Source organism: Colletotrichum phormii (assembly GCF_030913505.1).
Source record: "Colletotrichum phormii strain CBS 102054 chromosome Unknown BDP81scaffold_42, whole genome shotgun sequence".
NCBI lineage: Eukaryota > Fungi > Ascomycota > Sordariomycetes > Glomerellales > Glomerellaceae > Colletotrichum > Colletotrichum phormii.
The window spans coordinates 116462-142539 of record NW_026851484.1 but is presented as its reverse complement, the minus strand read 5'-3'; the positions used below and the strand labels follow the sequence as shown (position 1 = coordinate 142539).

Sequence of the window (26078 nt, the reverse complement as noted above, 5' to 3'; positions counted from 1 at the left end):
TGCCGGCTGAATCGGATACAAATGATCTGTCTTCATTCGCGACTGACAACTAGACTCCGGGCTGGAATGCGCAGCAGCTACCGGGAGGATGGCCATTGGGGTAAATTGTAATTGGCCCTGTGTGTCCACTTATCCTAATAAGCTCCGTCTCCAAGCGTCGGGCCGTGCTCATGCTCAGTGTACTCCGTAGACGGCGACACCTGTTTGTTCACACAGGCACACAGGGAACAGCAGCAAAAGGGGGAAAGAGGAATCTTGGCAGCTGCTTTGGAAGCGGAGGAGCAACAAATCTAGATCTTAACCCACGAATCACGGGCCGCCCCGCTTGCAGAAGCGCCGATGCCAGGCCGCCCAGACGCTCACACCGGTCTCGTTTACGTGTAGGCGACTTTTATTCAAACGACATCTATTGGCTAAACATGCACGTTGCCGGCTTCTCTGAACCCCCTACCATGGCCAAACATTCAATAGAACTGTCTCTCCCCGGTAGATAGCAGATTATCACTTGTATTAATCTTCAAATTCAACTTGTGTGAACACGAGTGGGCTGCCGTGTGCGCACACCATGTGCATGCAGCGTCAATGTCACACCGGGAGCTGTAGTAAGAATGTCATGTTCTTCCGGTGAGAAAACAAAGTCCCTTTTCGCTTGCTCTCTTTACGTAGGCGGTCGCTAGGCACCGCTGGGGTGCTACTTGAGGGTTTGGGGGCGTTCTGATACATTCTGATTTAGTGACCCTTCGTCGTTTTTTCTTCGATTGGAGGGGATCTGACAGAATCCATGCATGCCTATATGCGAGTCATGGACATAACCCATTCGGAATGGTCTGACCATCACGAAACAGGCCAGACTGTCATTTCCACCTGGTCCTAGCTCTGCAAGACTTATTAGGATAGCATTAGGCCCACAAGCCTGTGGTGATCCTTTTCTCTCCTTAGTACGAATAAGACACTCTTTTCTGCTCACCCATACATGCATATTCCGCTGGCCATACTGCCAAACCGTCAGGATCCTTGCGTCCATTTTAGCACCTTGTAAGAATTAGGGATCCCCTCGCTTAGGTGAAACTCACCGGTTACAGTCATTACTCAGTCAACTACATATTCAGGCCAGGATTGCCTTACAAGGGATAAACGCCAATCGTTTATATAGATCTACTGCAGGACCAGCAGATTACGCTAACCAAGACAACCAACTTTTGTTAGATTGACGCCTGTGTCCATATAAAAGGCAGCTGAAACTTGGTTATCCGCATAACTATAATATGCAAGAACCGGTGAGAACGGGTAGATACAAGACAGAACCCCGCTTCGACCGGGATGGGAAGAATCCCTCAATCAAGCACAACAATCACTCTTTGATCAATGAACCCCAGGTGTATTGCATCTAATAGACATCGATTATCTAACAACTTTATCCCACATTCGTTATGCTGCTAGTAGCCATACTGATGATCTGTCACACCTCGTCTCACGAAGGAATACGGGTCTTCGAAATTGTGCAATCCGATTGGTACGGAGTGGGCTTTACATTTTTCCGAAAGAGTCCAAATATCTTCAGATAAACTCGATATTTTTCTGGCAATAACTGATTGACGGTGTAGCTAAATAGGGCGTATCTGACTGTTTGACCAAGATATTTGGGGCAGATATCTGATTGGGTTGCAGCGCTGCAGATCGCATAACCTTCGTCTTCCGTCAAAGCTGCTCAGTTCCCGCTCCTCCCGGCCTTTCCTCTCCTTCACCCGCGACTCACATATCAATCTTCTTCATGGCCCATGCCAAACGTGTGACGTAAATACGACCAGCACGAATCCCGTGTCTTAGCCAGTGGCCACGCAACCTTACGCCTCGTCTGCCGGTCCCACAACCCATCCTCATAGAGCGGCCCACCAACGAACTTCATCGGCCATTCGCCGCAGTAGACCCATTCCAGCGTCGGAATCACCTCGGCGTACTTCTCGGCTTGCTTGAACATTCTGTAGCGGTGTGCGTACTCCCAAATTTCATCCGCCTTATCCACGGTCTCGCTGTCAGAATCCTCAATCGGCTCAAGCTCATTTATCCAGTTTCGCTTCTTGGCAAGCTTGCGGTCCTCCGGATCGGCGACTTTGATCTCGTAGTAGTACTCCGGCTCTTCCAGGTCGAATGGAACCGGGTACGTATCCCGGGATATGGCGAGTCTTTTCAATCGCGTGAGGCCTTTGAGAGACTCTCGAACAGCATCGTGGTCAATCAGCCATTGGCGACGCCAGCCACAAATTACTCCTGCGGTCAAACTGAGCTGCTCGAGGCTATCCAAGGACCCAATTGCGGCTAGTGCAGATTCGGACACCCGGGCAATGTGCGGCCGAGTTGATTCCTCCATGCCTGGCCCCTCCCATGTCAACGATAGTGAGTTCAAATTGGCCCAATTACCGTTGGACAAGCAGGGCAGGAGGTGATCGTCAATGAGGGCGTCTGTGCCTAGGTCCAGACACAATTTCTTGATGTGCGGGTGGCGATTGAGGAACTTCATCAACGGGCTAACAGTAGAGGGCTTCCCCGGGGTTTCCCTTAGGAATGGAATAACTAAGGTGTCGAGGTTTCGAAGTGTATCGCAAGACAAGAAGGACTCATCCCATTTCCATGGTATGGAGAGATGGCGAAGCGATGGGCAGAGCATGACACGCGAAGCTGTCAGGTCCACCTCGCAGTACGACAAGTTGAGAGTTCGTAGACTGCGGAGGTTGGTATCTTGGCTTGACAATGATAGTCTCTCTTCAGTCTTGTCCATCGGGAACATTCTGTACACAACTAGTGTCTCAAGACTCTGCTCGCAACGCTTGATAAGCGCTGCGATGACATCGCAATCGCTTTGAGGCTTCCGCTTTGCGAATGAATCTCCGTTGTCGGGTGCTTTGGCGGTGTCTATATCGCAATCTGTAATTGTGACCTCCTCAACCTTGTGTTGACTATCTCGACAAAGGTTAAATTTGAGGTCCAAACACCGAACTTGTTGAAATGAATGTGCAGGAAGCTGGTCTAGTATCCCTAGAAGTCCCTCGCTTACTGTGCCATGAAATTTGATATGTTGAACGGAAGATCCAGCGAGAGTCGTAAATAAATAGGGACTCTGGCACAGTCCGTCGAGCCAGGAAATGGCCTCCAAATTTGGCATCGCTCCGATGCCAAGAAGAATGGGCATCTGGTGATAGGCCATGTACTCCAACTCTGCCTTTCTTTCCAGTGAACCAATGTACTCTCTTATAGCATCGGTTGTTTCGCCTCTGTCGGCTCCCCAAATCGAGTCATAGAGCTCTTCATGGAAAGCCATGAGCCAGCCAGGGTCTGACGCCACTTTCACACGTCGGATACATGGTCCAATTCGACCGCGCGACTGAGGACCTCTAGAGACGACCTCTGTTGAGAGGAGTTGGGCAAGTTGACGAGATGCTGGGCTGTAGTCGAAGGTGACCACCGCGAATTGGCTGGATCGAGCGAGCTGCCTGCAGTCACTATTGACAAGAGCGAGAGACGCCAGAGAGGGCTTTTCATCTGCAATCAAGTCCATTATGTCGCCGAGGATCTCTGGTGGAAGACGGAAGAGCAAACTCTGTGACGCAGCTGGCCGAGCCTCCATCACCTTGGTAAAGAGGAGGGGGAGGCGCGCTCCAGTCTCCTTGCCAAAGAGGTCCGGGCCGCCGCTCAACTTCCCCAGCATCATAGACGAGATATCATGGGACAACATGTTGCCAACAGCAAAAATGGATGGCGAAGTGTCCTGGTAGACTAAGGGTAAAGTTGGGTGTTTTGCCTGGGAGTCTGTGGTGTCATAATCCCGCACAGCCCCGACCGCCCGAATTACTGCTGACTATGAGGACCAGTAAGGACCAGGTAGGGGCGTGCGCATGTGGGGCTGACTCAGATTGGGCCGGAAGGATGAAGTTACGCGATCCTATGGGCTATTTGCATGAGGATGGCTTACAACATACCCGGCTTACTGAGCAACAGCAATATTCCTATGTAAACTAGTCTAGTGTTACGACCCATTAGGCATACCATAGGGCACCAGGCGGTAGCAGGATATTTGTATTGATTGATTGATTGATTCCTACTCGGTTTCCGCCGCTCTTTAGTCAGCAGCTAAGCCCGGAAAGCAAGGTTTGGCCAATAGCCGACGCGTCCACGACAAGTCGCGACGCCCCACTTCGCCCTACGACTAGCTGGCCATAACAATTACGTTAACTATTTATAAACTAAATAATAATTATAAAGACGTCCTTTTAGGCTTTATAGTACTTATCCTCTTTATTAAGAGCTATAAGGATAGCTCTAGTAGCTATCTGACGGTTAGTCAGGGTGGCCAGCGGAATATGCATATGTGAGTGAGCAGAAAAGAGCGTCTATTCGTACTAAAGAGTGGATGGAATCACCACAGGCTTGTGGGCCTAATGCTATCCTAATAAGTCTTGCAGAGCTAGGACCAGGTGGAAATGACAGTCTGGCCTGTTTTGTGATGGTCAGACCATTCCGAATGGGTTATGTCCATGACTCGCGTAGAAGCATGCATGGATTCTGTCACTATCCTAATCATAGTTGAGGGCCACTTAGCTGTTAAGGGGGTTATTATTAGGGCGTCGGGCTAGCTTCTTACGAGGCTAGGCCGGAGTAGCTAGGCCTCGGTTTCGCGGCGGCGTTTAGCCCTTAAGGATAAGGGCGGCTCTAAAGAGGGTTGTTACGGCCAGCTAGTCGTAGGGGTAGTTTGCAGAAGTTGAGGCTGCGGAACTGGTAACAGTAATCGTAGTCGGGGATAGCTTCAGGGAAGCTATGTCTGTCAATCGTAAGGGTAGGTAAGGCTTCGGTGATCAATCGTAGTCTTGTCAAGGTAGTAGCTGAAAGCGGATGTTAATCCTGATACGAAGTTAATTGCTGAAGAGCTATGGAAAGTCTGTCCTAGAGTCCAGCTCAAGTCCATCCTTATATACAAGTCCTGATCCTGAACATGTCCCTTGTCCCTTGGGTCGTCTTAGGTCATTCTGATTCAGAATGATCGTTTAGCCCCCAAGTCGTGTTGGATCATATTGATCCCAAATGATCCTTATCTTATCATCACGTGACTTGTACCATAGTTCTTCCGTTCCGTGAGAGGGTGCCTTGTGTCCCCTTGTCCTGTGCATGTATGGCGTATCGTAACCGTCGTAAGCCTGCGGGGCAGGCCCTGTTCTTGGTCGTGCATGTTGGGTCGTAACAAGGGTCTAGAGCCCGCCGGAGGCTACGAGGCCATCGCGGGAGGGCGCCGGAGGAAAGGTAAAGGGTTTTCGGCTATTAAGGATTTTGGTGGTAACCTACTTATTATACTAACAGTAGATGCCAAGAAAAATTAGGCGAGAGGGAAGTTGCGGGGCTAACACAAATTTAGAACTATGTCTTTGTTCGTTTGTGAGTAGTCAGTGTGATGGTGTGTGGTCATAGGTCATTGGATCCTGGATGTTTGTTCGTCGACTGTCCATCTGTTTGTAACTGACCTCTTCACGGCGGCTCAGTGCACCTGTCACCAAGGTAAGGAGGATGCCCACCCTGCCGCCGGTACCCGGGCACAGTCATGCTACAAGCACTGGTCCAGATACGCTGCACGCATCCATCGCTGGAAGTCTCTCAACGCCAACCCAGTAACATCAGGCCGTGATCCTCAGACATTCAATTTACGAGAGCACACCCAGAACTGGAACCGGGTAGTTACCCTTAGAGACGTAAGTCCGGGCGTGGTTAACGCGATCTAAAACATGTCTATGACTGGGAAGCATTTCTTGTTCCCGCAATCTGCACCATCTGGCCTAGACTATCCCTAGGTGCCATGCAAAGTCATGCATATTGTTCCTCGCTTAGAAGAGAAAATGTACATATGAGTACTCATTGCTAGTGATCATTGCGCGCCGATATCCAGCTGAGGTGTCTCTGCCGAGAACTTATCTATGGTGATTGAAACGGTGATTGAATCAAGAACCGGGGCATCTTATTTCAATCACATACCAGCTGCAATGTGAACTACCTTACCTAGGCGAGGCAGGTCTGCTCTCCAAGCTTTATTGTCCTAATGTTCCATCAATGCGGTACGGATAAGGTCTTCAGGTATCTGCCGGAGCGTACGGGGGTCTTAGGCTCTTAGCAAAGCACGGCAAGAATGGGCATCATATGAATTCTGACTGGGACCAGCAGTAGGAAGGTCACTTATCTGGTCAGTAAGAACAGCTTTAAAGCCACGGCAGGGCAGTAATTCCTTCAAAAGTCTACAGGAAGTCCAGTTATAAGATCACAAATTCTTGATCTGGGGCGAAATGTGACACTATAGAGGTCATGGTAGCCTGAGAAAGGGACAGTCCAGACTGATGAAAAGACTAAATGAAGGGAGGGGCCAATGAAGAGGCATTTCTGTTCTTGACTGAGCAGTGGCACTAAGATGTAAAGCCAATGTGGCAGGATCATCAGCTCATCCATGATTGACCGCCCTCTTTCCCAAAAAGGCATTGCCGTAAGGCCGCACCTTCCCTCCGATTTGGACGCCTGCTCTTGATTCTTCCTTGGGGACTGCGTGTGCAACAGAGTCACTTGAGCCTTCTCCGCCCTTATCACCATCTTCCGGACTTCTCCTCTCTGAGCAATTCCAACGGCTTGACATAAGGGAAGCGCTGAGCCAACCCACGCTGATGAGTTACATGATCCGGATCTCTTTTTCTCCAAGCGACCTTCCATTTTAACGACAAGTCAAGCCATCACTTCTCGGTGAGTGGATCAAGACTCGCCGTACAGCGCCAAAAACCATTAGCAAACCATTGACCTCAGCCTAACCAATATGAGTCGTGCTCCCATCACCGTTCCCGTCTGGGAGACCTCTGCGACGCCTATGAGTCTTCAGAGAGCCCCCATCACAGTTCCCCTCTGGACTTTACCAACCGTTCCGTCCAACGCACCACATTAGCATCGTCAGCTGGACGTGACACGCACTGTAGACATCATCGAAGAGCTCTGCCGAGCTGTGCGGTTGCCTATAATGACAGGCCTTGCCTACTACGTGGGTCTATGGGAGGAGCTGCACGATAGCCATTGGAACAACATGCGTGGACAAGGCACAATAGAGCTGGCTCCATGCTGGCCGGAATTCGTCAAAGCAAAGTTCGGCGACAGCACTGACGACGTCTTGAAAATGATTTACCAAGATCATGTCGACGTAGTTAGATCAAGTTCGGATTGGAAGCTCCTGATAAGGTTCGACCGAGTCCGTGACTGTCCCGGCCTCAGTAGACCTGCCATGTTTCTTTACCTTGGCCTCGAAGTCGCAACCTCCACAGAAGCCCTCAAGGTAGTTCTGAAGCTGGTCGACAACCCTATTCCACCGAATTTCTCGGGTACCGAAATCCTGGCTGCAATCTACCAGCTCATGATGCACCGCAACAAAAGATCAGAGACCCCAATCCATCCGGCACTTCGAGACGTACAAGGCACTAAAGGTATGTGATGGAATGATTCATTGATTCTCTTTCAGAAGGTTTTCAATCTGTCACTATGCAAAAGACTGATATATCTCTAGCAGTACTTCTCCAACACCACAGCTTGGTATCGCAGGGAGTTACTAAAGACAAGTAGGGTGAGTTGGGACTCTCACGCAAGAACATAGAGAGCATGTAGAGTTTCTGGTTAGACGAAAAGACGAAGCGGCAATTGGGTTCAGAAAGAGAGCTAAAAAAGGAAATCAATTAAGAACCACTGGGACTATATAGACCATGATTGGTTTATAGGTATACGATGACGTTTTCAAGATACAATAGTGTTTCAGAGTGCCGCTGTTATTCATATGACATTGATCGATGTAACGAGCTGCTTGCTTTACATTCAGCTACCCGACTCCGATAATTTCTTTTAGTATAGTTTCTCGGAATGTGAAGATGTAACAGCATCGTCATCATCATCGGATCATTCAAAACATAACTTCTTAAGCCCGAGACTTGTACAGACACACATGAAATGGCGGGAATACACAGAATCCAGTGGAACAAGAAACTAACCACAGCATAGTGAGACTCAATGTCCCGCATGTAGCATCATATCTCACCTGGCCCAGATAAGGCCTCCTAGCGTCTCCGTCAGCCCCAAATCACGTCCTCTCCCTGCGCGATCACTGCTGCCATTCTCTGGGCTTCATCCCTCTGAGCGGCTTGTACGCGTAGAAACTTTCTGTGAATCTCCCAGGCCGTGGCTTTCCGACCTCCCAGTGTTTGCTTGTCTCCAGGAATGACTGGCGAGCGAGAAAGGCTGCTCATCTGGGCCGCGAATGTGTGAGATGAGTCTGGGAGTGTGCCAGCGTGATAATCGGGCATCTGCTCTGGCGGCGGAGTAGCCTCTTCGGCCAAGAAGAAGACAGCGCCATCCTCGGCCGATATATTTTCGAAAGCCTTAGTCTCTGCTGTGTTCGCCTTCCGCTCGGCCTTTCTTGTGGCTATTACTTCTTCGATATCGAATGGAGTCTTTGCTTTCTTGTAGCGGTATGCGTGGGGATGGCCGACGACGGACTTAAGAGTGTGAGTAGACACCCACTCGCCATCTTCAGATCTGGGCGGCTCTTCAGATATGTTGCTGGAGGAGTCGTTAAAATCGGACTCAGCCGTTGCACCATCGGGCGAGTCGATTTCCTCTGCCTTGACAAGGGCGCGTTTGGGGCGTCGGAGGATCGCAGGCGGGGTGACGGCGGAGACTGAGAGGGGGTCTGGGGACTGGTTTCGATCGGCAGCCAAGCGAGAGGCGAGGTAGGCGACGCGGACGGTCTTCTTCTTTGAAATTGGAGACTCGGGGACTCTGTTGAATGACTTCAACACTATTAGCATAAGATCATGGGTCAACCGTGAAGGTCGCCAGATGCGGGACAAGCTTTGTAATGAGATCGCCAACCATTGTGAGTAAGTTTGAGGAGGAAGACACCCTAGGAGCAGGGAAGAATATCGTAAAATTCGATACACTGAGTGAGAAGGTAACCAGAATCGCGTTGTTGGTTAATGACTTGATGATAGCGTTGTGTGCGGAAGCATGATACCCTAGCGAGGTTGAACAGGATGCAAAGAAAGAAAGAATTTCGCCTTGCAAAATGTTCATTTCCTGGTGCTGGCTTCCTGCTGTCATCGTGTTCGAAGTAGCGAGGACCAACGCGTTGTCACATCATTGGGACGCGTCGCGATGGGGAGCAAACCGAACGGGAAGGAGAGATCTTTGCACCTGCTCTTAATGTTAGGACACGCAAGAGCTCACATCGACATCTTTGAACACGTCATCCCAGAACCGAGATCATTTTCCATGATACCAAATCAATAATATCAAAATTTTCAACAAATTTAGGTCAGATGAGCTCATAAAGCCGTCGATAGTAGTTTTGCGTACTAAGATCTTGTACTCGCCCTGATTCTGAAATATGTCTGCCGTACTCCTGCTACATCTTTAGCGCAGCAGCTATAGCTGCTCTAATCGGAACACCTCGTTGAAACAACTTTACATGAATACACTCGCAATGAACATATAAAACTGATCTGCTTCTCATCGTTGCCGCTTCGGAGTCAAAACAAGGCGTCGCTTATCTTGAGCTCCCCAGAGATTTCCCGGGACTTCCTAATATTTGATTTCCACAAGAATTGAGCAGCGTTAAGTAGAAGTAATATGTTACTGTTGGAATAGGCCTACATTAGGCAGCAGGAGGTTGCTGCCGCGGTCCGTTCCAGCCACGGTGGTCCGTGTGGCTCAGCCACACGAGGGTGGTATACCCCAGACTTCCTGCCGCCGCTGGCACCTGGTTAGACTTCCACTGAAGAACAACAAGAACAAGCAATATCACCACTACAGTCGGTGATCGTTGCTACCCACGATACTCGAGTATTTTCCTTTTCCACCTGTGAATCCAACAGTTACTTTTGCCGCTGATTTCAAGCTATGTAAACCCAAAGACTCAGAGTGTGTTGGAAATCGCGCGGATCTTTCACAACATGCATCTGACCCTACCGTTTTCTTGCCCGATACCACGCAACTAATAATTAAAACGCGACAGATACTCCAACACCGTCTCCAAAGCAGAAACTGCCGTCGAAAATAGTCTGGAAATATTACACGTTACCAAACATTTGGCATCTTCCTTCATGCCACCGATAGAAATCGTGAATAGTCCATGACAAAGAGGACATGGACTTCTCAGAGACCATGCCAGGAGAAATCTAAAGACCATGGCTATAATGATCATAAAGACCGTACGCAGGACCGCGCCACAGAATCCGCCAGTCTGCTTGACATGAGGACGTTGAAAGTGCTAGATATACGGTTAGAAATACGGATCAACGGGTAAAAGATTTTATGAGAGGGACTCTAATCACCTCGGCTTGAAGCTTTGTCTGCTTAGGAAAATCCTGTTGGCTAACGCAAGTGGTCGCGCAAAGCCTTGACACGGAAGGAAGCGAAGCATCCTGCGCTTGAGTCTCCGTGGTGGGAGGAGGCGCAAACTGGATCGGCGATCCGGGTGTCCAGGTCCGAGAGAGGACAGAGTATCTAAGTGACCGGGGAGTCATTGGAAGATTGGAAGTCGTCGAGTCTCCGGGTGTAATACTGATGAGCATGGTTGATTCTTGAATGACTTGCTGATTTATACGATTGGATGTCGACAGATTTGCGGACTATCTGTGTGTTTAGAGGAAAGATTGGAAGTCGATATCGGAGATGAGATGTCTGCTCATGCCTGGCATGGAAACTTTGAATGTCAGGCATGAAAATTTCCGACGATGGTAGAAGTGAGGAGTCACAACCTGTCAAACGTTGGAGGTTGTTGATTTCTAGAGGATTCGCAGACACAGCGTCGTCTAGAAAGAGCAGCAAGAGACATGACTTAAGGGTGCTAATGAATAAATGTTACTGCAAAGTTTCAGGCTCAAAGCTGTTCCAAAACTAAAAGGCAGGTCTCTTAAAATCAACGTCAGAGGTTTAACTAAGTTCAAAGAGGGATGAAACAAAGACAGGTGCCTGAAATGGCGGGATATTTGTGTTTCAGTGCATGGTGGGGATAGAAGGAGCTCACTATGCCTCAGACCGTTTGTCTCTCTGTCTTTAGTTCAAAGACAAGACTGAATGAATTATGGAACAATCGAGGAAAATGCCAGATCATTCTCCCCATCACCAAAGCCAGCCCTGTAGTCAAGCATGATATTGCCAGTACCTGCTTCCACTCCAAGTGCCAGTCTGGCTTATGGTAAGTGCAGCGTTCGACTTGTCTATGTCTAGTGGTGTAAAAGAGTAGCATCATGGGGCTATCAATAATAGCAAGCTCAACACGATTGACATCAAATCATGTTTGGCCGGTCGGCCAATAAGACTTCCCTTGAATATGTCTTCCATTTCATCATCGACTTTCTTTGAACCGTTTCTGAAAGGCAACGCAGCCACTCGTGACGCCTATATCACTGTTTTAGAGGTTGTCTAGGTTGAGAAGTTATCGAGAAGGAAACAAGAATGCTTCCCTTCTATTGTAACAAGGCATGCCGTTTCATCGTTGGGAAGTAATGCGCCCTAACATCGGCGCACGTGATGGAATTCATTGCCCTTCATCAGAATGTCGAACTGATCGATATTGGGAAATGTCAACAAGGCAATGCGAATGGTGGAGCTGATCTTATATCATGAACGCACCGTCCTCTTCCTCGTTCTTGGGTAAATGAAGTAGTGGAAGACTCATTCTGTTGGATTCACAGGTGGAAAAGGAAAATACTCGAGTATCGTGGGTAGCAACGATCACCGACTGTAGTGGTGATATTGCTTGTTCTTGTTGTTCTTTAGTGGAAGTCTAACCAGGTGCCAGCGGCGGCAGGAAGTCTGGGGTATACCACCCTCGTGTGGCTGAGCCACACGGACCACCGTGGCTGGAACGGACCGCGGCAGCAACCTCCTGCTGCCTAATGTAGGCCTATTCCAACAAATTCAATTACATGACAAGACGTTAATTAAATCGTGTGAAAAGGTGTTGAGCTTAGTCTCGTGCCATGTGTAAATTCTTCTTACGGTCGTGTCTTCTATGGCAGGTGCGACATGGTGGAAAATGGACCTCTGTCGACGGCCGCTGCAGTCCGCGCGGATAGAGCTGCTTTCCTCACTGTGCCCATTGCTGGGCACCTCTTCTTTTCCTCTTCCCATCCCACACCCCCCCTCCTCCTCTCAACGACTTCTAGATCAAGCCTGCCCCAGCAAAACCATCATCAAAAATTACCGACTGATACCGCCTGCAGTCGCAAATTTACCATCAATCACCAACATGCCATCCTCGCAGCGAACCTTCTCCCATCATCACCCTCAAGCGGGTTCCACGTCCAAGACCTTCGAGCGGCGACGCGCCGAGCTCATCGCCAACATTGCGAACAGTTTGAAGCAGGTCAACGCCAATTTAAATCAGCTTAACCGATCAAATTGAAACTGTGATCACTGTTGGGGAAAAGTTTTCCTCCGTTGAGGCTCTGTGGTCCAACTTTGAGAACGTCATTGCCAAGGAGCACGAGGAGAATATGAAGGAAAACACGGAGAAGGAAGAAGGGGTTGAGAAGCAGGAAAACAGCGAGAAAAAGGATGGAAATACCAAGTGAATGCCCCCTAGAAGGAAGTCGTCTCGAGCATTATGGCAATGATGCCAGATTGTCGGGGACAGGAACCAGTGGCGTGTCCGACAGTTCAGGGCGACGATGGATGGGGACTAATTTGAACGATGATAACAGCTCTCAAGAATTCAAAGTCATGGGTGTGAAGTACGTAGTGCGACTTTAAGCTGTCGTACTCGTGCTCGGATTTCAATTTTAGAACCGACTGCAAGTCCAGTGATGCGAAAGGTTCCTCGAAGAATAGAAGTTGTGACGCAGAGTGGCTCGCCTAGCTCAGACTGATTTCGGGGACAGCATAATGTTAACTCTGTCTTGAGTCATAGGAACCCTCCATCCGCCGCGGGCAACCTCGACGTTATCGCCACTGACAACCCACGAGATCTCTGTCGACTCCGTCCAGACAGTAGCTTTCATCGCCTTTGGGGCGTCCACAAGCTGCGACAATGTCATGGAAATGGACCTCGAGTTGACATCATAGGTAAACTGCTCAATGACGCCCACATCAACCGTGATCAAAACAGCCAGCGGACCAATGAAACCCCTTTTTCTGACAGGGTCGCGAGGTTCAACCGTCACCTTGGATCCATCGATCGAAAGCTCTCCACCGTAAGCAACGAGACCGACTTGCTCATCTTCGGCAACCAGCGCTTCCGCAAGTACAAGGCACCTTGCCAAGTTACCCAAATCAACTAGTCAAAGTGATGCCATCGCCGCCGTCAATTAGTCAATCCTACATCCCTCGATTGACTTGAAATACCTGATTGTTTCACTTCTGGCCAATGAGAGGCCGTAGATCAGCTTAGGCCCCAGTTATTCGGGCATCCCCAGCCACTGAAACATGACGCTATTACCAACCTCACGATAATTTACACATATTTTGATGTGATTTTACTAATTGCCCTCATAATACCAGTTAAAATCTAATCCCTTTGAAACTTTCTGAAAAAGTAGACGTGATTGCGGCGGTTCGAATGGTGTATATAAGCCTGTGATCGGACGCCGTTAGCAGGAGTTATTCATCATCCCATCTTCTACTCATCATTTTCAGCCATTTTCATCTAGTTATAAGTTATCAACTTCACACTTATAATGTCGACTGCTGCCACTACCGCTACTGCTGCCGCTGCCAACGCGTATGAGATATTAGGCGGTCCGCGCCTCCGGATCTCGACGCAGATCGCGGAGGCTCTGTTTACTGACCCGCCTCTGAATCCCACGATCAACGACCTCCGTCCCATCGTCGTTGGTAGTCGGAAGTTTGTTCTTAAAGAGCAATTATCGCGAAGGCGTGGCCGTGGCCGCTCTAGCTGGATCCGAGAGCATGGCGAGTTTCTCGTCGAGATTATTCAGGGTCGTGCCGGTACGTCCTTTTGGAGTTGTCGACGATGCGACGCGAAGGGGTCTCCCTGTCTGTTCGGCGCCGCCGCCACCTCCGCGCCCCAAGAGCACTTACTTCGGTATGTTATCCCCAGCTTCCCTCCTATATAAATCACATACTGATGAAGCTGGAGTGGCTACAACGTCTGCAGGATCTCTGCGTAGTCAGATGAGGAGTCTGACGGTAGTACCCTCGTCGTATCATCCCCTCCGTATAAACGACCCCGCCCTAATAGCAACATCCCGAAGTCCAAGATCATGACGATGAGAGACCTCTGCGTTGCCTCTATCGTCTCTACTAATCTCCCATTCGTCCACTTCGAGAACACCTACGTACAGCAAATATTTCGGTACCATAGTACGGAGGTCGCCGGAGAGATCCCGTGGGGCCGGACAGCGATTCGGGACTGTCTTGATGACTTCTGCCGGCGCGGAGAGGCTCTCGTTAAGTCCGAACTTCACTCTGCGGCCTTAAAGATACATCTTTCATTCGATCTATGGTCACCGAATATCTACGCCTTTATGGCAGTTACTGGTCATTTCATCCATGCTGACGGCACCACGCAGTCCCGTCTTCTAGCCTTCCCGCAGCACCACGGCAACCACTCCGGCCGCAGCCTCTCGCAGACCCTCATCGACGTCGTCGACCGGTATGACCTCCGGGCCCGGCTTGGCGTAACGGTCTCCGATAACGCTACGAATAACGACACCTGACTCCAAGCCTTCTACCGGACCATCTGGCCCGAGATGACGTTGGACGACGTTAAGGCCCGGCGTATGCGTTGCTACGGCCATATGCTGAAACTCGCCGCCCGGGCCTTCCTGTTCGGCGCCGACAAGGAGACTCTGGAGGCCAAGTCGGACTTCTTCCGGCTTTGCGATCGGTATGATGACGATCTGGAGCTCTGGCGGAGGCTTGGGCCCGTGGGTCGGCTCCGGAACATCGTCAAGTTCGTCCGGTCCTCTCCGCAACGAACGGAGCGGTACCGGAAGGCTGTAGCGGAGGTTGACGGAGACGCCGACTTCCGGATCTTCTCGAAGTTACGCCGGGAGGCCCAACTTATACTGAATAACGACACTCGATGGAACAGTACGTATCTTATGATCGAGAGGGCTGTGAAGAAGAAGGTAGAGATTCAGGCGTTTTTATTGGCTAATAACGACGACGACGACGTTGCCCAGCATATCCCAAAGAAGGATCTACTCTCTGGTGAGGATTGGAAGGTTCTTGCAGAGATTGGGATGATCCTTGAACCCTTCTATCGCCAGACGAAGCGGTGTGAGGGCTGGGGTATTAATGATGGGCACGGTCGACTCTGGGAGGTTACGCTGGGTATAGAGTACCTTCTCTCGTATCTCGTCGATTGTAAGATCTATTATAACGCTAGCATATCTCCCAGTATTAGTAATGACGATGAGGGTGACTCTTAGCAGTCGCAGCAATCTCAGAGGCGTGCCAGCCGGGCATAACGCCGTTAGTACAACCTCTAAGCCCTACCTGATCATGTACGTAAGGACTGGGCATCGCTAGCCTCTCGATCTGACTCCCGATTCGAGTCTCTCGACGAGGAGTGGCAGACCTTCCTACGCAGCAGCGTTGAGCAGGCGTGGCAGAAGCTCTTTACCTATTATGAGAAGCTCGGAGACTCCCCACTGTTCTCTGGTGCGATTATACTGTACCTATTATATGGCATCTTATACTTACGAGATATATGGAGTGAGGAACACTAGAAGGGATGGGTTGAGAAGGCTCTGAAGTCCCTCACAGAGTACTTCGATTAGTGGTATTGTGAGCCCGGCGAGATCTTCCCGTCTAGCTGGCAGGCCGGTATACTTCCCGTTGATCCCGGGGCCGGGGACGGAGAGGATGTGTATTACCGGCAATGGGTTAATAGCCGGCGCCGGTAGACGCCGCCTAGGACGGATGAGCTCGATCTCTACCTCCGGTAGCCTCCGGAGGCTACGTCCGATCCCGTCTAATGGTGGAGGGACCATGCGGAGATGTTCCCGGTACTCTCCCGGCTTGCCCTCGACGTCTTCGCCGTGCCAGCGATGGCGGCTGACTGTGAGAGGGCTTTTAGTACTGCCAAATTAACCCTTACCTCTCAGAGGCTCTCGATGCTGCCGGGCACTATAGAGACCCTCCAGCTCAGCAAAAACTGGCTGAGGAGGAGCGTCCTCTCACCTGTAAACTTCGGGTTATTGTCATCATGAGGAATAGCCTCACTTTTTTCCGATTAGTCAGGATTTTGCACGTGTTTTTATATGGTGATTGAATTGTATTAATTGCAAGTTCACCAAGTAGTCAAATCCTCAAAAAAAAAAAAAAAGATCCAATTTAGCAAATATGGGGGTCGAAATTGACTTGATTGTACTTGCGGAAGCGCTGTCGGCAACATATGTTCCCGTGTTGAGGGCCATGCCGAGGAATCCCGGGCCATAGTCGGCAGTGAAGCCGTCCCATTGTAAGGTGTCAGGGAATGAATGGAATCCGGCGCTTGGACAACCGGCTTCATTGATGCTCGAAAGGGGTGCAAAGCTTCCACCATGACCGGTGCGTAAAAGATAGGAGTCAGAAGGGTCGTCACGGAACGCCGAGAGTAAGACTTGAGAGTTCAAAGCGGAACCGTAGTGATGGATCTGGCACTCAAGCCTGCGCAGCTTTCCGACAAGACTAAAGTCGTAGTATTAGCTCTGAGTCTGTCCAGATGTCAGAGCCCTCCCGGATAGGGGCTAGTTAGAGGTAATAAGGAGTCCAAGCAACAAAGGAGCAGCTCAGATATATATACAGCGCAGGGAGTACACGTCGAGGGAGGAGCAGATTTCAATAATTTATTATTCTACCCCTAACTGCAGTTAGCCTCTAAGAGCTTCTACCCTATATTAAAACCCTAACTTAACAATCTAAAATCTCTACTTACAAAGGGGACCAGTGTTACGGCCAGCTAGTCGTAGGGGTAGTTTGCAGAAGTTGAGGCTGCGGAACTGGTAACAGTAATCGTAGTCGGGGATAGCTTCAGGGAAGCTATGTCTGTCAATCGTAAGGGTAGGTAAGGCTTCGGTGATCAATCGTAGTCTTGTCAAGGTAGTAGCTGAAAGCGGATGTTAATCCTGATACGAAGTTAATTGCTGAAGAGCTATGGAAAGTCTGTCCTAGAGTCCGGCTCGAGTCCATCCTATATACAAGTCTTGATTCTGAACATATCCTTTATCCGTATGTTTACCATACGGATTCCGTATTCTGAACATACGGGGTCCGTATTCTGAACATACGGGGTCCGTATTCTGAACATACGGGGTCCGTACCTCAAATGATGATGATGATGATGATGATGTATTTAACGTCTGATAACAAAAGGACGTGCCGGGCGCAATGCCGACATGGTCTATACTAATCTAAACTATATTACAGGCTACCGTCTTCACCTAACGTTCCTGTTCAATGACTCGGGCAAATTTCGGAAAAGAAATTGGTCTCCTCTATCCATTCGCATAGAAGAGAAGCTCCCTTAGCAGAACCTAACAAGAAATCAATACTTGCTTTGGCCATACGTTGGCGGAGGTAGCGCGGTGTAGCCTTGCGTCCACGCTTGCAGAAGTAGAAATGGACTGGTGTCTTGGGTTTCCCACAGCTGCAGTTGAGCAACGCATCTTGGTGAGCGAATCTCTCGTGGTATGCTGCAAAGTCTCCATGATGGGATCTTGCTGCGTATAGCCTTCCTAGTAAGTGCCGAGGGAGGCGGAGTTCGGGCGGCTTGGGGTGAAGAATTATCTCCAGGTCGGCATATTGCCGAGGGCATTGGGACAGCCATTTTCTGGCAAAGGCTTGGAAGGTAGCTACTTTAGCTTGCCTTTCTAGGTGCGCTAATGAGGGCTGTGGTTGTGATTTTGGGATTAGTTGGGTGAGCGCTCATTGTTTGGCATGAGCGCTCATGGCCCCACCATGGCCGCTCATGTCTTATCTTATCATCACGTGACTTGTACCTTAGTTCTTCCGTTCCGTGAGAGGTTGCCTAGTGTCCCTTGTCTCCTGCATATGTGGTGTGTTGTAACTGCCGCGAGCCTGCGGGGCAGGCCCTGTTCTTGGTCATGCATGTTGGGTCGTAACACCCTACCGCCTAGGCTAGGAAGGTTAGCCGAACCTTGGTCTACGGACCTTGAACGGCCCTTTCTTATACCTATGGCTTTATCGTTAGTTTATATATTACATCTTACGGGGCTAAATAGTTTCCCGACCTATAGGCCTTAACTTAGTTATTTTTTACCTCTTAACTAACCTCCGTTCTCCCTCTATTTGTTACGACCCGACATGCACGACCAAGTCCAGGGCCTGCCCCGCAGGACCACGGCGACTAGGGCACACCATAAGTGCACGAACTATGGGAACACATGCGTCACCCTACGGAACGGAAGAACTATGGAGCAAGTCACGTGATGATAAGATAAGGAAAGCCGTATGCCAAGAATACGGAGTCCGTCCCTTTGAGGTACGGATAAAGCAAGCATTGATTTCTTGTTAGGTTCTGCTAAGGGAGCCTCTCTTCTATGCGAATGGATAGAGGAGACCAATTTCTTTTCCGAAATTTGCCCGAGTCATTGAACAGGAACGTTAGGTGAAGACGGTAGCCTGTAATATAGTTTAGATTAGTATAGACCATGTCGGCATTGCGCCCGGCACGTCCTTTTGTTATCAGACGTTAAATACATCATCATCATCATCATCATCATTTGAGGTACGGACCCCGTATGTTCAGAATACGGACCCCGTATGTTCAGAATACGGACCCCGTATGTTCAGAATACGGAATCCGTATGGTAAACATACGGATAAAGGATATGTTCAGAATCAAGACTTGTATATAGGATGGACTCGAGCCGGACTCTAGGACAGACTTTCCATAGCTCTTCAGCAATTAACTTCGTATCAGATCTTATTGTTGGGCAGCGATTATCAGGTAGGGGGTCAATGGGATGTATTGATGAGTATGAAGAACGAGTGGCTATGGGAATATCCCGACTATCTATATAGTGAGTGGAAGACCCTTTATACTGGCATATCCTTGGCAAACTTAGTCATGCTTGTGTAAGACCATATTGTTTCATAGGCATAGTGTGACAATCGTTGTAACGAGTGTACTGGGATGGGCCTGACACTTATGATCGCTTTCAGCTATCTTCCCTGAGAACCTCTTTGATAAGACTACGATTGATCACCGCAGCCTTCCCTTACCTTACGACTTACAGACATAGCTTCCCTGAAGCTATCCCCGACTACGAATACTGTTACCAGTTCCGCAGCCTCAACTTCTGCAAACATACCTCACTACGACTAGCTGGCCGTAACATAGGGGAGTAGCGGGCCGTAATTCAAGAATATATTAATCGTTGTAAAAGAAAGTATTAAAGAAGTATCTACGGCGGCGTTGAGGGAAGCGAGAGCCTGGTAGTGCTCGCTAAGGGAGCGAGCCTCCTCCGGAAGGAAGGAGGCGCAGCGGGCAGCGCGCGGGGGGCGGGGGGCGGGCGACTTGGCGGCGGGCGAGGCGGTGGCGGCGCGGGCGTCTCGGCGGGCCCTGTCCTTCTCGTTCTCGGCCTTGGTCTGGGCCGCTGCAAGAGTGCGGACGCGCCCAAAGGCACCATTGACGTCCTCGAGCTGAAGCAGAGACGGCGCGGACTAAGCGGCGTACGGAAAACAGATAAGAAGCGGACTTACGAAGAGGGGACGGAAACCGCCTTCGGCGGGCTCGCGGTGGTAGTCGCGGGCGAGGGTTGAGTACTCAACCCATGCGGCCGTGACCACGGCGTTCAGCTGCGAACAATGGATTAGCGTTTGCGGGGCAAACACGGAACAATAGCGGTATACATACGGGGTCGCAACGGCGATTAGCCTTGCCATCGGCGCAGGCGGCGCAGCGGGTGGTACCTCCAGCTTCACGACGAATCAGCAACCAGAAAACGGACAAACAACGACGGCTTGGCGTACCGAGGCAGTCGTAGCAGCCGACGCTGGCCAGGGTATCGCCACCCTTGACCAGCGCTTGCACGCAAGGGAGGCAGGGCTCCTCGCGGAGGGCGCCCGGGACGACGGGCTCCTTGGGCTTGCGCTCCTTCTTCTCCTCCTTCTTCTTACCCTTCTTGCCCTTCCTGGTGGGGGTCTTTTGATCGTGAAGTTAGCCATGTCCGCGGTACAAGAACGGAATCCCCGCGCAGAAAGAACGTACGAAGTCGATTTCCGACTGGTCGTCGGAGGGAGGATCGGACAACTCGGAGCCAGAGCTATGCTCCAGCTCCTCATCGCCGTCACCTCCCTCCTGCCCAGTGAGCGCGGCGGGCTTGGCGGTCGTGGCGGGGGCGGCGGGGGGAGATTCAGCAGCAGCAGCAGCAGCCGGGGTAACGGCGGCGACCTGCTCCGCGGAGGCGAAGCCGTAGTAGTTGTTGGACTAGTAGAGCGTCAGCAACGGATATTCAGCTTAAGAGAAACGGAGAAGCAGCGTACGGAATCCATAGCGGCGGTGGCGAGTGACGTTGATTTGACTATTTCCCGGGTCAGAAAGAGGCTGCGAGAGAGCGCGCGCGCGGAAGGGGTTTTTATATAAAAAAACGATGGCGAGGACGGTGGACTGTCTAAAAATAATTTCTGTGATGGATTAGCGAAAGTAACGCGAGGGAAAGGCGTAAAAGTCGGGTAGGTAAGGGCACTTACGAATCGTCGCGAGGTCGTGTAGGAGGAAGAAATTCGACGAAGAAAGGGGGGGGGGGGCAGAAGTTAGTAAAAGAGCCACGGGCGGCCTGACCGGCGGGTTAAAGTGGGTCAATCGCCCCGGGCTCCTGCGGTTAAAAAACGGGCGAGCAGCGGAATCGCCCCGAGGGAGCAGGTGGGGGGCACGTGTTACGGGCTGGACCCGATTAGTGGATCCGGGCTAAGGCCCGGATTCTGCCACGACTTACCGCACTAATTCCGCGTGTGTCCCACTTGAACGTTTTTCCTCTGCGGAATCCCCGCCCCAAATCTCTCCTCTTCAGCTTAGATTCATATACTGAAATCACCCCTACGTGGCCTCACGAGGGCTGGGCTCTTAACATAGAAAATGAGATCTAGTAGGCAGCCGAAATCATGTTGAGCTCTACGCCTAATCCTACCTCATGAGTCATTTCTTGCAATCCCACGAAGCTTGACCAGCCCGGCCGAAAAGGAAGCTTGAGTTGTCAATCCTCTGAAAGAACCCTGTTGGAACAGCAAAGGCTGATAAGGAGTAATAGGCAGGTACCATGGGCTGGCTGGCACCTGCCCTGGGCGAAGTGGGACAACTGGCTTAGTCATCACGGCCGGATAAAGGTGGGGCAACCACCCAGGCCGTCACTACCTACTTCGACCGACTCCTGCCTACAATGTAAGATAGAACAACAACAAGAAGAACAAGCAATAGGATCACCAACAGACGAGTGATAATTGCTACCACTATTTGTCGTATACGACACCGTGAACCAACAAACCCGCATTTTTTGGTGGCGTCGCGATCTCGTGATGCCTTCAAACGTTCGGTAGAAGTCCGTTGCTCGGAATCTAGAACCCCCAAAGTACGCCGGACTTATGCCCGAGTCAGTGCGGGGTTCCCCCCAACACTTACTTTTGTGGCTTGCTCCATCGCACCGCTTCCTTGCGTTCCAACAAATCGTATCCGGCCTATTTCGATTAGTCGTCGCTTTTCTGTGGAGAGGCTCCATCGAAATTTCAGCTTTCTCCTCGTAAACCAACATTCCGTATTCTTTGATTGGGGGCAGACTGGTATCGTGAGGAGCTTGGTCGGGTTCAACCCAGACTACCCCGCACCCCACGTTGTGGATGTTTGTGAGTAGCCGGACTGACCAGAAAAGGTTGATCATGTTCGTGCTTGTGTTTCTCCTTTCGAAAACTTGATCATTCTTCACTGGCAATATCATTTTGGAATCAGCTGTCCTGGCCTCTGACCATTGCCGAGTCTCTGCAGATCATTCGAGATGACTTCAAATTTCGATGTAGTTCATCCTGCTGCCGGGCAAGACCAGGGACACCATGAGCCACGGTACGTCGAATTCCCCATTGCGTCGAATGACGCCACCTGGGAAGATGGACAACCGGCCCTTAACAAGTATTCGACATTTCTCACTCGAGAGCATGACTTCCCTGGGGCTAAGGAAAGACATCGCCGAAAATGGTATCTTCTGTGAAGCAGGCTAACAGTGTTGAATCCAGGCTATGCTTTATGCTGCAGGTGTTCCCAACGAGGAAATGATGCAGCGGAGTCCTCAGGTCGGTGTCGCATCAGTATGGTGGGAAGGAAACCCGTGCAATATGTATCTGCTAGACTTGGGAAAGACCATCAAGGAAGCCATCAAGAAGAAGGGGTATATCGCCTGGCAGTACAGCACTTTGGGCGTGTCAGACGGTATTGCCCAAGGCAACGAAGGCATGAGATTCTCTCTGCAGTCACGCGAGCTCATCGCAGACAACATCGAGACCATCACCTGTGCGCAGGCTCACGATGCCACTGTAGCCATACCCGGGTGCGACAAGAACATGCCAGGCTGTGTCATGGCAGTTGCAAGGCACAATCGTCCATCAGTCCTTGTCTATGGAGGCACTGTTGCTGGTGGGTACTGCGAGGTATTGAAAAAGCCCATCGACATTGTCACTTGCTACGAAGCTCAGGGCGCCTACCTGTTCGGTACGCTAGGCTCTTGGTCCGACGACAAGTCTATCACGCCCGAGGAGATTCTGTCATCCATCGAAAAGGGAGCTGTTCCAGGTCCAGGTGCGTGCGGCGGCATGTACACTGCGAACAGCTTGGCTACAATCATCGAAACTCTCGGATTATCTGTCACTGGCTCATCGAGTACCCCGGCAGCTTCTCCAATCAAGATGAGGGAAGCAGTCAAGGTTGCCGACGCCATTGAAGTCTGCTTGCGTCGCAACATCCGACCCAGGGACATCCTCACCAAGGAGTCATTTGAGAATGCCCTCGTCATCACCATGGCCCTGGGGGGGTCCACAAACTCTGTTTTGCATACTCTAGCGATGGCCAGAGCAGCTGAAGTGCCTCTCGACCTTGAAGACTTCCAACGAGTCTCTCGCAAGACGCCATTCATCGCGAACCTGAAGCCGAGCGGTAAATACGTCATCGAGGACCTCTTCCACGTCGGCGGAGTACCATCGGTCACCAAGCTTCTCATTGCAGGAGGTCTCCTTAATGGAAAGACTCTAACGGTCACTGGGAAAACTCTCGAGGAGAACGTTGCCTCTTGGCCATCCTTGCCCCTTGAACAGGACATCATTCGGCCGCTTTCCAACCCCATCAAGCCCGCCGGACATCTCGTTGTACTACATGGAAATATCGCGCCTGGCGGTGCAGTGGCCAAGATTACAGGGAAAGAGGGACTTCGCTTCGAGGGCGAGGCACGGTGCTTCAATAAGGAGTCTGAGCTTGTCACCGAGCTCAATGCTGGTAACATTCCACGGGACAGGAACATTGTCCTCGTCGTCCGCTACGAAGGCCCAAAGGGTGGTCCTGGCATGCCTGAGCAGCTCAAGGCATCTGCGACTCTGATCGGTGCCAACCTTAAGAACGTGGCGCTCATCACCGACGGAAGATATTCTGGCGCCAGTCACGGGTTCATCGTGGGCCACATTGTCCCCGAGGCAGCTGTCGGCGGGCCCATCGCCGCCATCAACGACGGGGATGTAATCTCCATCGATGCTGAGACGTGTACGATTAGTATGAATGTGGGCGACAAGGAGATCAAGGAGAGACTGCGTCTGTGGAAGCCCCCTAGGCCTCCTGTGACCAGAGGCACGTTGGCCAAGTATGCTCATTTGGTATCGAGCGCCTCAGATGGTGCCGTGACCGACTTGTTCTAGAGGGATTTGTAACATACAAGCTGTCGTATGCACTTAGTTTTATTGTTGACTTTGTCTGATCGAACTTACTGCTGCTCTTCCCAACTTGTGTTTCAATCCGTCTCCGTCTTGCCCATTCTAGGTCCTGCTTATTTCCAGAGCCGTCACGGACTTCTTGCCGACCTGACCCCCACGATGGCCTCCACGTAGCGGGGTGGTACCAGGACGCGGGGGCGGACATCCACTAGAGGCTAGTTACCCCAACCAGCAGATCCTTTGAGTCGTTGATTGAGCTCAGTTAGTAGTTGGTCGGTGGGACTGTCTCATGGTACTTGCATATTTGACTCCATTGATGTCCCATCCTGGACTATCGAAACCATGAGATCTCAGATCATTTTTTATCACGGGAAGATTGCGGTCGCCAGTAGTACAGGTAAAATGGTTAGGGTTCTGAAAGTACATCGATCTATGCTTCCCCTGAGATGCGTGTTGCCCGATCTTCTATTATCGCCCAATAAACTTCAACTCCAGATAGCGAGCAGGTAGATAAACCACAGCAGTCACGACAAGCGTCATTTCGTTGGCAATATCACCCCCAGATTCGCCAATCAAGCCACCAAGAGGTCCCACAAACCAAGTCTCAACCATGCCCATGCACCATGCAACTACCCCGACCAAAAAGGCGACGCTAGCTCCGATGCCAAGAGGCAAGCGGCTCGGGTCGTTCCAACCATCGAGATCGTAATTAGCAAAGTCTCCACGTCGAAAGATGGAGTGTTCCATCAGCAAGATGACGAAGTAGCTTGTGCACCAATAGCCCAGCAAGCTGAGAAAGTTTTGCAAATAAGTGTTCAGCTGGCTACGGCCACCGAGAGCCAGGCCAATCACAACAGCAAAGCAGAGGAAAGTCCAAAGGAACCGGGGTATTCTGGCGAAAGGGCGGGCCATTTGTTGGAATGAAATGGCCGCAGAGTAGAGGGAGATGATGTTGGTGTTGATACCGCTAAAGGAAAAGATAACGAGGAGAAACTTGGCAAACCCGCGCGGGTGCAACATGTCTCGGATCAGGAATCCAAGACCCTGGTTCTCGTATGCGTCTTTCCAGGCCGTCTGGTTGTTTAGGGAACTGGCCACCACAGCGCCAGCAGTCATGCCGATGGAGGTTGGAATGGCGATGCCGAGAGTCGTGAGTATAAAGACCTTTAGCCTAGAAACATTGGTCGGGTACTGGACGTAGTAATCAGATACCATGGTGGCCCATGATGCAGAGCTTCCATAAACGACAGCAAGAAGTGAGAGAGCGCTGGCAGAGAGGTCGGCGCCCGTAACCTGGGCCGGCGTGACGTCGTCGGCATACGGGCCAACCATGCCAAAGATGATCATGAAGATAATGAAGTAGATGAGCCATGCGTAGCGTTCATAGATCAAGATGTAGCGCAGACCGAGGAAGCTGATCAAAAGAGATACTACGGCGATGATGATGACACCGACGACCAGCGAAATGCGACCGTCGGCCACAGCAGTCAGAGCCATTCCACCGGCGATGGAGCCAACAGAGGCCCATCCAAGTTGTTCCAGGCCGTTCAGAAAGGCGATGAGTTTGTTGGGCCACCAGCCAAAGCTAAATCGCGAGACGGAGATTTGACGCAGACCGGTCGCAGCACCAAACGTGGCACAGTACCCAGACACGGCGCCGCCAAGGATGGAACCAAAGATGAAGATGGGAATGGCTCGCTTCAAATCAAGACCGAACTCCCAGCCGAGGAATCCAGTGGCAAAGCAACTGATGCCCATGGTACCGCTTGCCCATAGAAGAGCCATGGTCAGCTCCTCGTGCCACTTGACGGGCTTCTTATCGGCGTCCGTTTTGCGGTCGATGGCATGCGACTCGACACCCAGAGCTTTATCCATTCTACCCTCAAAGCGTCGCAAAGCGGCCAGGATACCAGTCTCCCTCGGAGGGTCGTCGCTGCCCGCCTCAAGGAAACCTTGAGGCGACGTCTCTTCTTCGCCCATGCTTTTTTCTTCGTAGCGTTCCATGGCAGCGGCCGTCGTCGCGAGGGGATGTTCGTTCTCGGTATCGACTTGGTGTAAGCCGCGGAAGGACTAGAGGTTGACAAAGGCACCGACGGTGAACAATACCCGGTCAATGAGGACGCAACTCTCTTGGCATGAGAAGCTTGCCAAGG

General features: G+C 50.9%; 8 protein-coding genes across 8 annotated transcripts; 3 read left to right on the top strand and 5 right to left on the bottom strand.

Moving 5' to 3' along the window:
- Positions 1–1524: 1524 nt before the first annotated feature.
- On the bottom strand, positions 1525–3796 carry BDP81DRAFT_442708 (uncharacterized protein). The gene has a single exon (XM_060591688.1). It carries the CDS (start codon positions 3728–3730, stop codon positions 1760–1762), a length of 1971 nt encoding a protein of 656 aa, XP_060437879.1. The 5' UTR covers positions 3731–3796; the 3' UTR covers positions 1525–1759.
- Positions 3797–7093: 3297 nt separating this feature from the next.
- Positions 7094–7623, top strand: BDP81DRAFT_455838 (uncharacterized protein; the record flags this gene model as incomplete). Its single annotated transcript, XM_060593103.1, has 2 exons — positions 7094–7487; positions 7568–7623. 2 exons carry the CDS (start codon positions 7094–7096, stop codon positions 7621–7623), a joined length of 450 nt encoding a protein of 149 aa, XP_060437878.1.
- Positions 7624–8120: 497 nt separating this feature from the next.
- Positions 8121–8925, bottom strand: BDP81DRAFT_400784 (uncharacterized protein; the record flags this gene model as incomplete). Its single annotated transcript, XM_060588737.1, has 2 exons — positions 8121–8840; positions 8875–8925. The coding sequence occupies 2 exons, from the start codon at positions 8923–8925 to the stop codon at positions 8121–8123; spliced, it is 771 nt and encodes a 256-aa protein (XP_060437877.1).
- Positions 8926–9878: 953 nt separating this feature from the next.
- BDP81DRAFT_170203 (uncharacterized protein) lies at positions 9879–10795 on the bottom strand. The gene is made up of 2 exons (XM_060582155.1): positions 10383–10795; positions 9879–10318 (listed from the first exon to the last, which is right to left on the bottom strand). The coding sequence occupies exons 1-2, from the start codon at positions 10620–10622 to the stop codon at positions 10043–10045; spliced, it is 516 nt and encodes a 171-aa protein (XP_060437876.1). The 5' UTR covers positions 10623–10795; the 3' UTR covers positions 9879–10042.
- A 1509-nt stretch (positions 10796–12304) lies between these two features.
- Positions 12305–12629, top strand: BDP81DRAFT_400783 (uncharacterized protein; the record flags this gene model as incomplete). The annotated part of the gene is made up of 2 exons (XM_060588736.1): positions 12305–12421; positions 12486–12629. The coding sequence occupies 2 exons, from the start codon at positions 12305–12307 to the stop codon at positions 12627–12629; spliced, it is 261 nt and encodes an 86-aa protein (XP_060437875.1).
- A 6718-nt stretch (positions 12630–19347) lies between these two features.
- BDP81DRAFT_411736 (uncharacterized protein) lies at positions 19348–20760 on the bottom strand (the record flags this gene model as incomplete). Its single annotated transcript, XM_060589173.1, has 7 exons — positions 20719–20760; positions 20512–20652; positions 20237–20455; positions 19999–20170; positions 19883–19944; positions 19729–19824; positions 19348–19668 (listed from the first exon to the last, which is right to left on the bottom strand). Exons 2-7 carry the CDS (start codon positions 20518–20520, stop codon positions 19348–19350), a joined length of 879 nt encoding a protein of 292 aa, XP_060437874.1. The 5' UTR covers positions 20521–20652; positions 20719–20760.
- Positions 20761–21894: 1134 nt separating this feature from the next.
- BDP81DRAFT_476753 (dihydroxy-acid dehydratase) lies at positions 21895–23986 on the top strand. The gene is made up of 2 exons (XM_060594791.1): positions 21895–22190; positions 22249–23986. The coding sequence occupies exons 1-2, from the start codon at positions 22014–22016 to the stop codon at positions 23908–23910; spliced, it is 1839 nt and encodes a 612-aa protein (XP_060437873.1). The 5' UTR covers positions 21895–22013; the 3' UTR covers positions 23911–23986.
- Positions 23987–24393: 407 nt separating this feature from the next.
- BDP81DRAFT_335659 (permease for cytosine/purines, uracil, thiamine, allantoin-domain-containing protein) lies at positions 24394–25905 on the bottom strand (the record flags this gene model as incomplete). The annotated part of the gene is made up of 1 exon (XM_060585866.1): positions 24394–25905. One exon carries the CDS (start codon positions 25903–25905, stop codon positions 24394–24396), a length of 1512 nt encoding a protein of 503 aa, XP_060437872.1.
- Positions 25906–26078: the final 173 nt, after the last annotated feature.

Coding starts and splice junctions, on each gene's coding strand:
- BDP81DRAFT_476753 (XM_060594791.1), top strand. CDS start 22,014: ATGACTTCAAATTTCGATGTAGTTCATCCTGCTGCCGGGCAAGACCAG. Junction 22,191..22,248: donor ATGACTTCCCTGGGGCTAAG/GAAAGACATCGC, acceptor TGTTGAATCCAG/GCTATGCTTTATGCTGCAGG.
- BDP81DRAFT_170203 (XM_060582155.1), bottom strand. CDS start 10,622: ATGCTCATCAGTATTACACCCGGAGACTCGACGACTTCCAATCTTCCA. Junction 10,319..10,382: donor AGACAAAGCTTCAAGCCGAG/GTGATTAGAGTC, acceptor CCGTATATCTAG/CACTTTCAACGTCCTCATGT.
- BDP81DRAFT_442708 (XM_060591688.1), bottom strand. CDS start 3,730: ATGTTGTCCCATGATATCTCGTCTATGATGCTGGGGAAGTTGAGCGGC.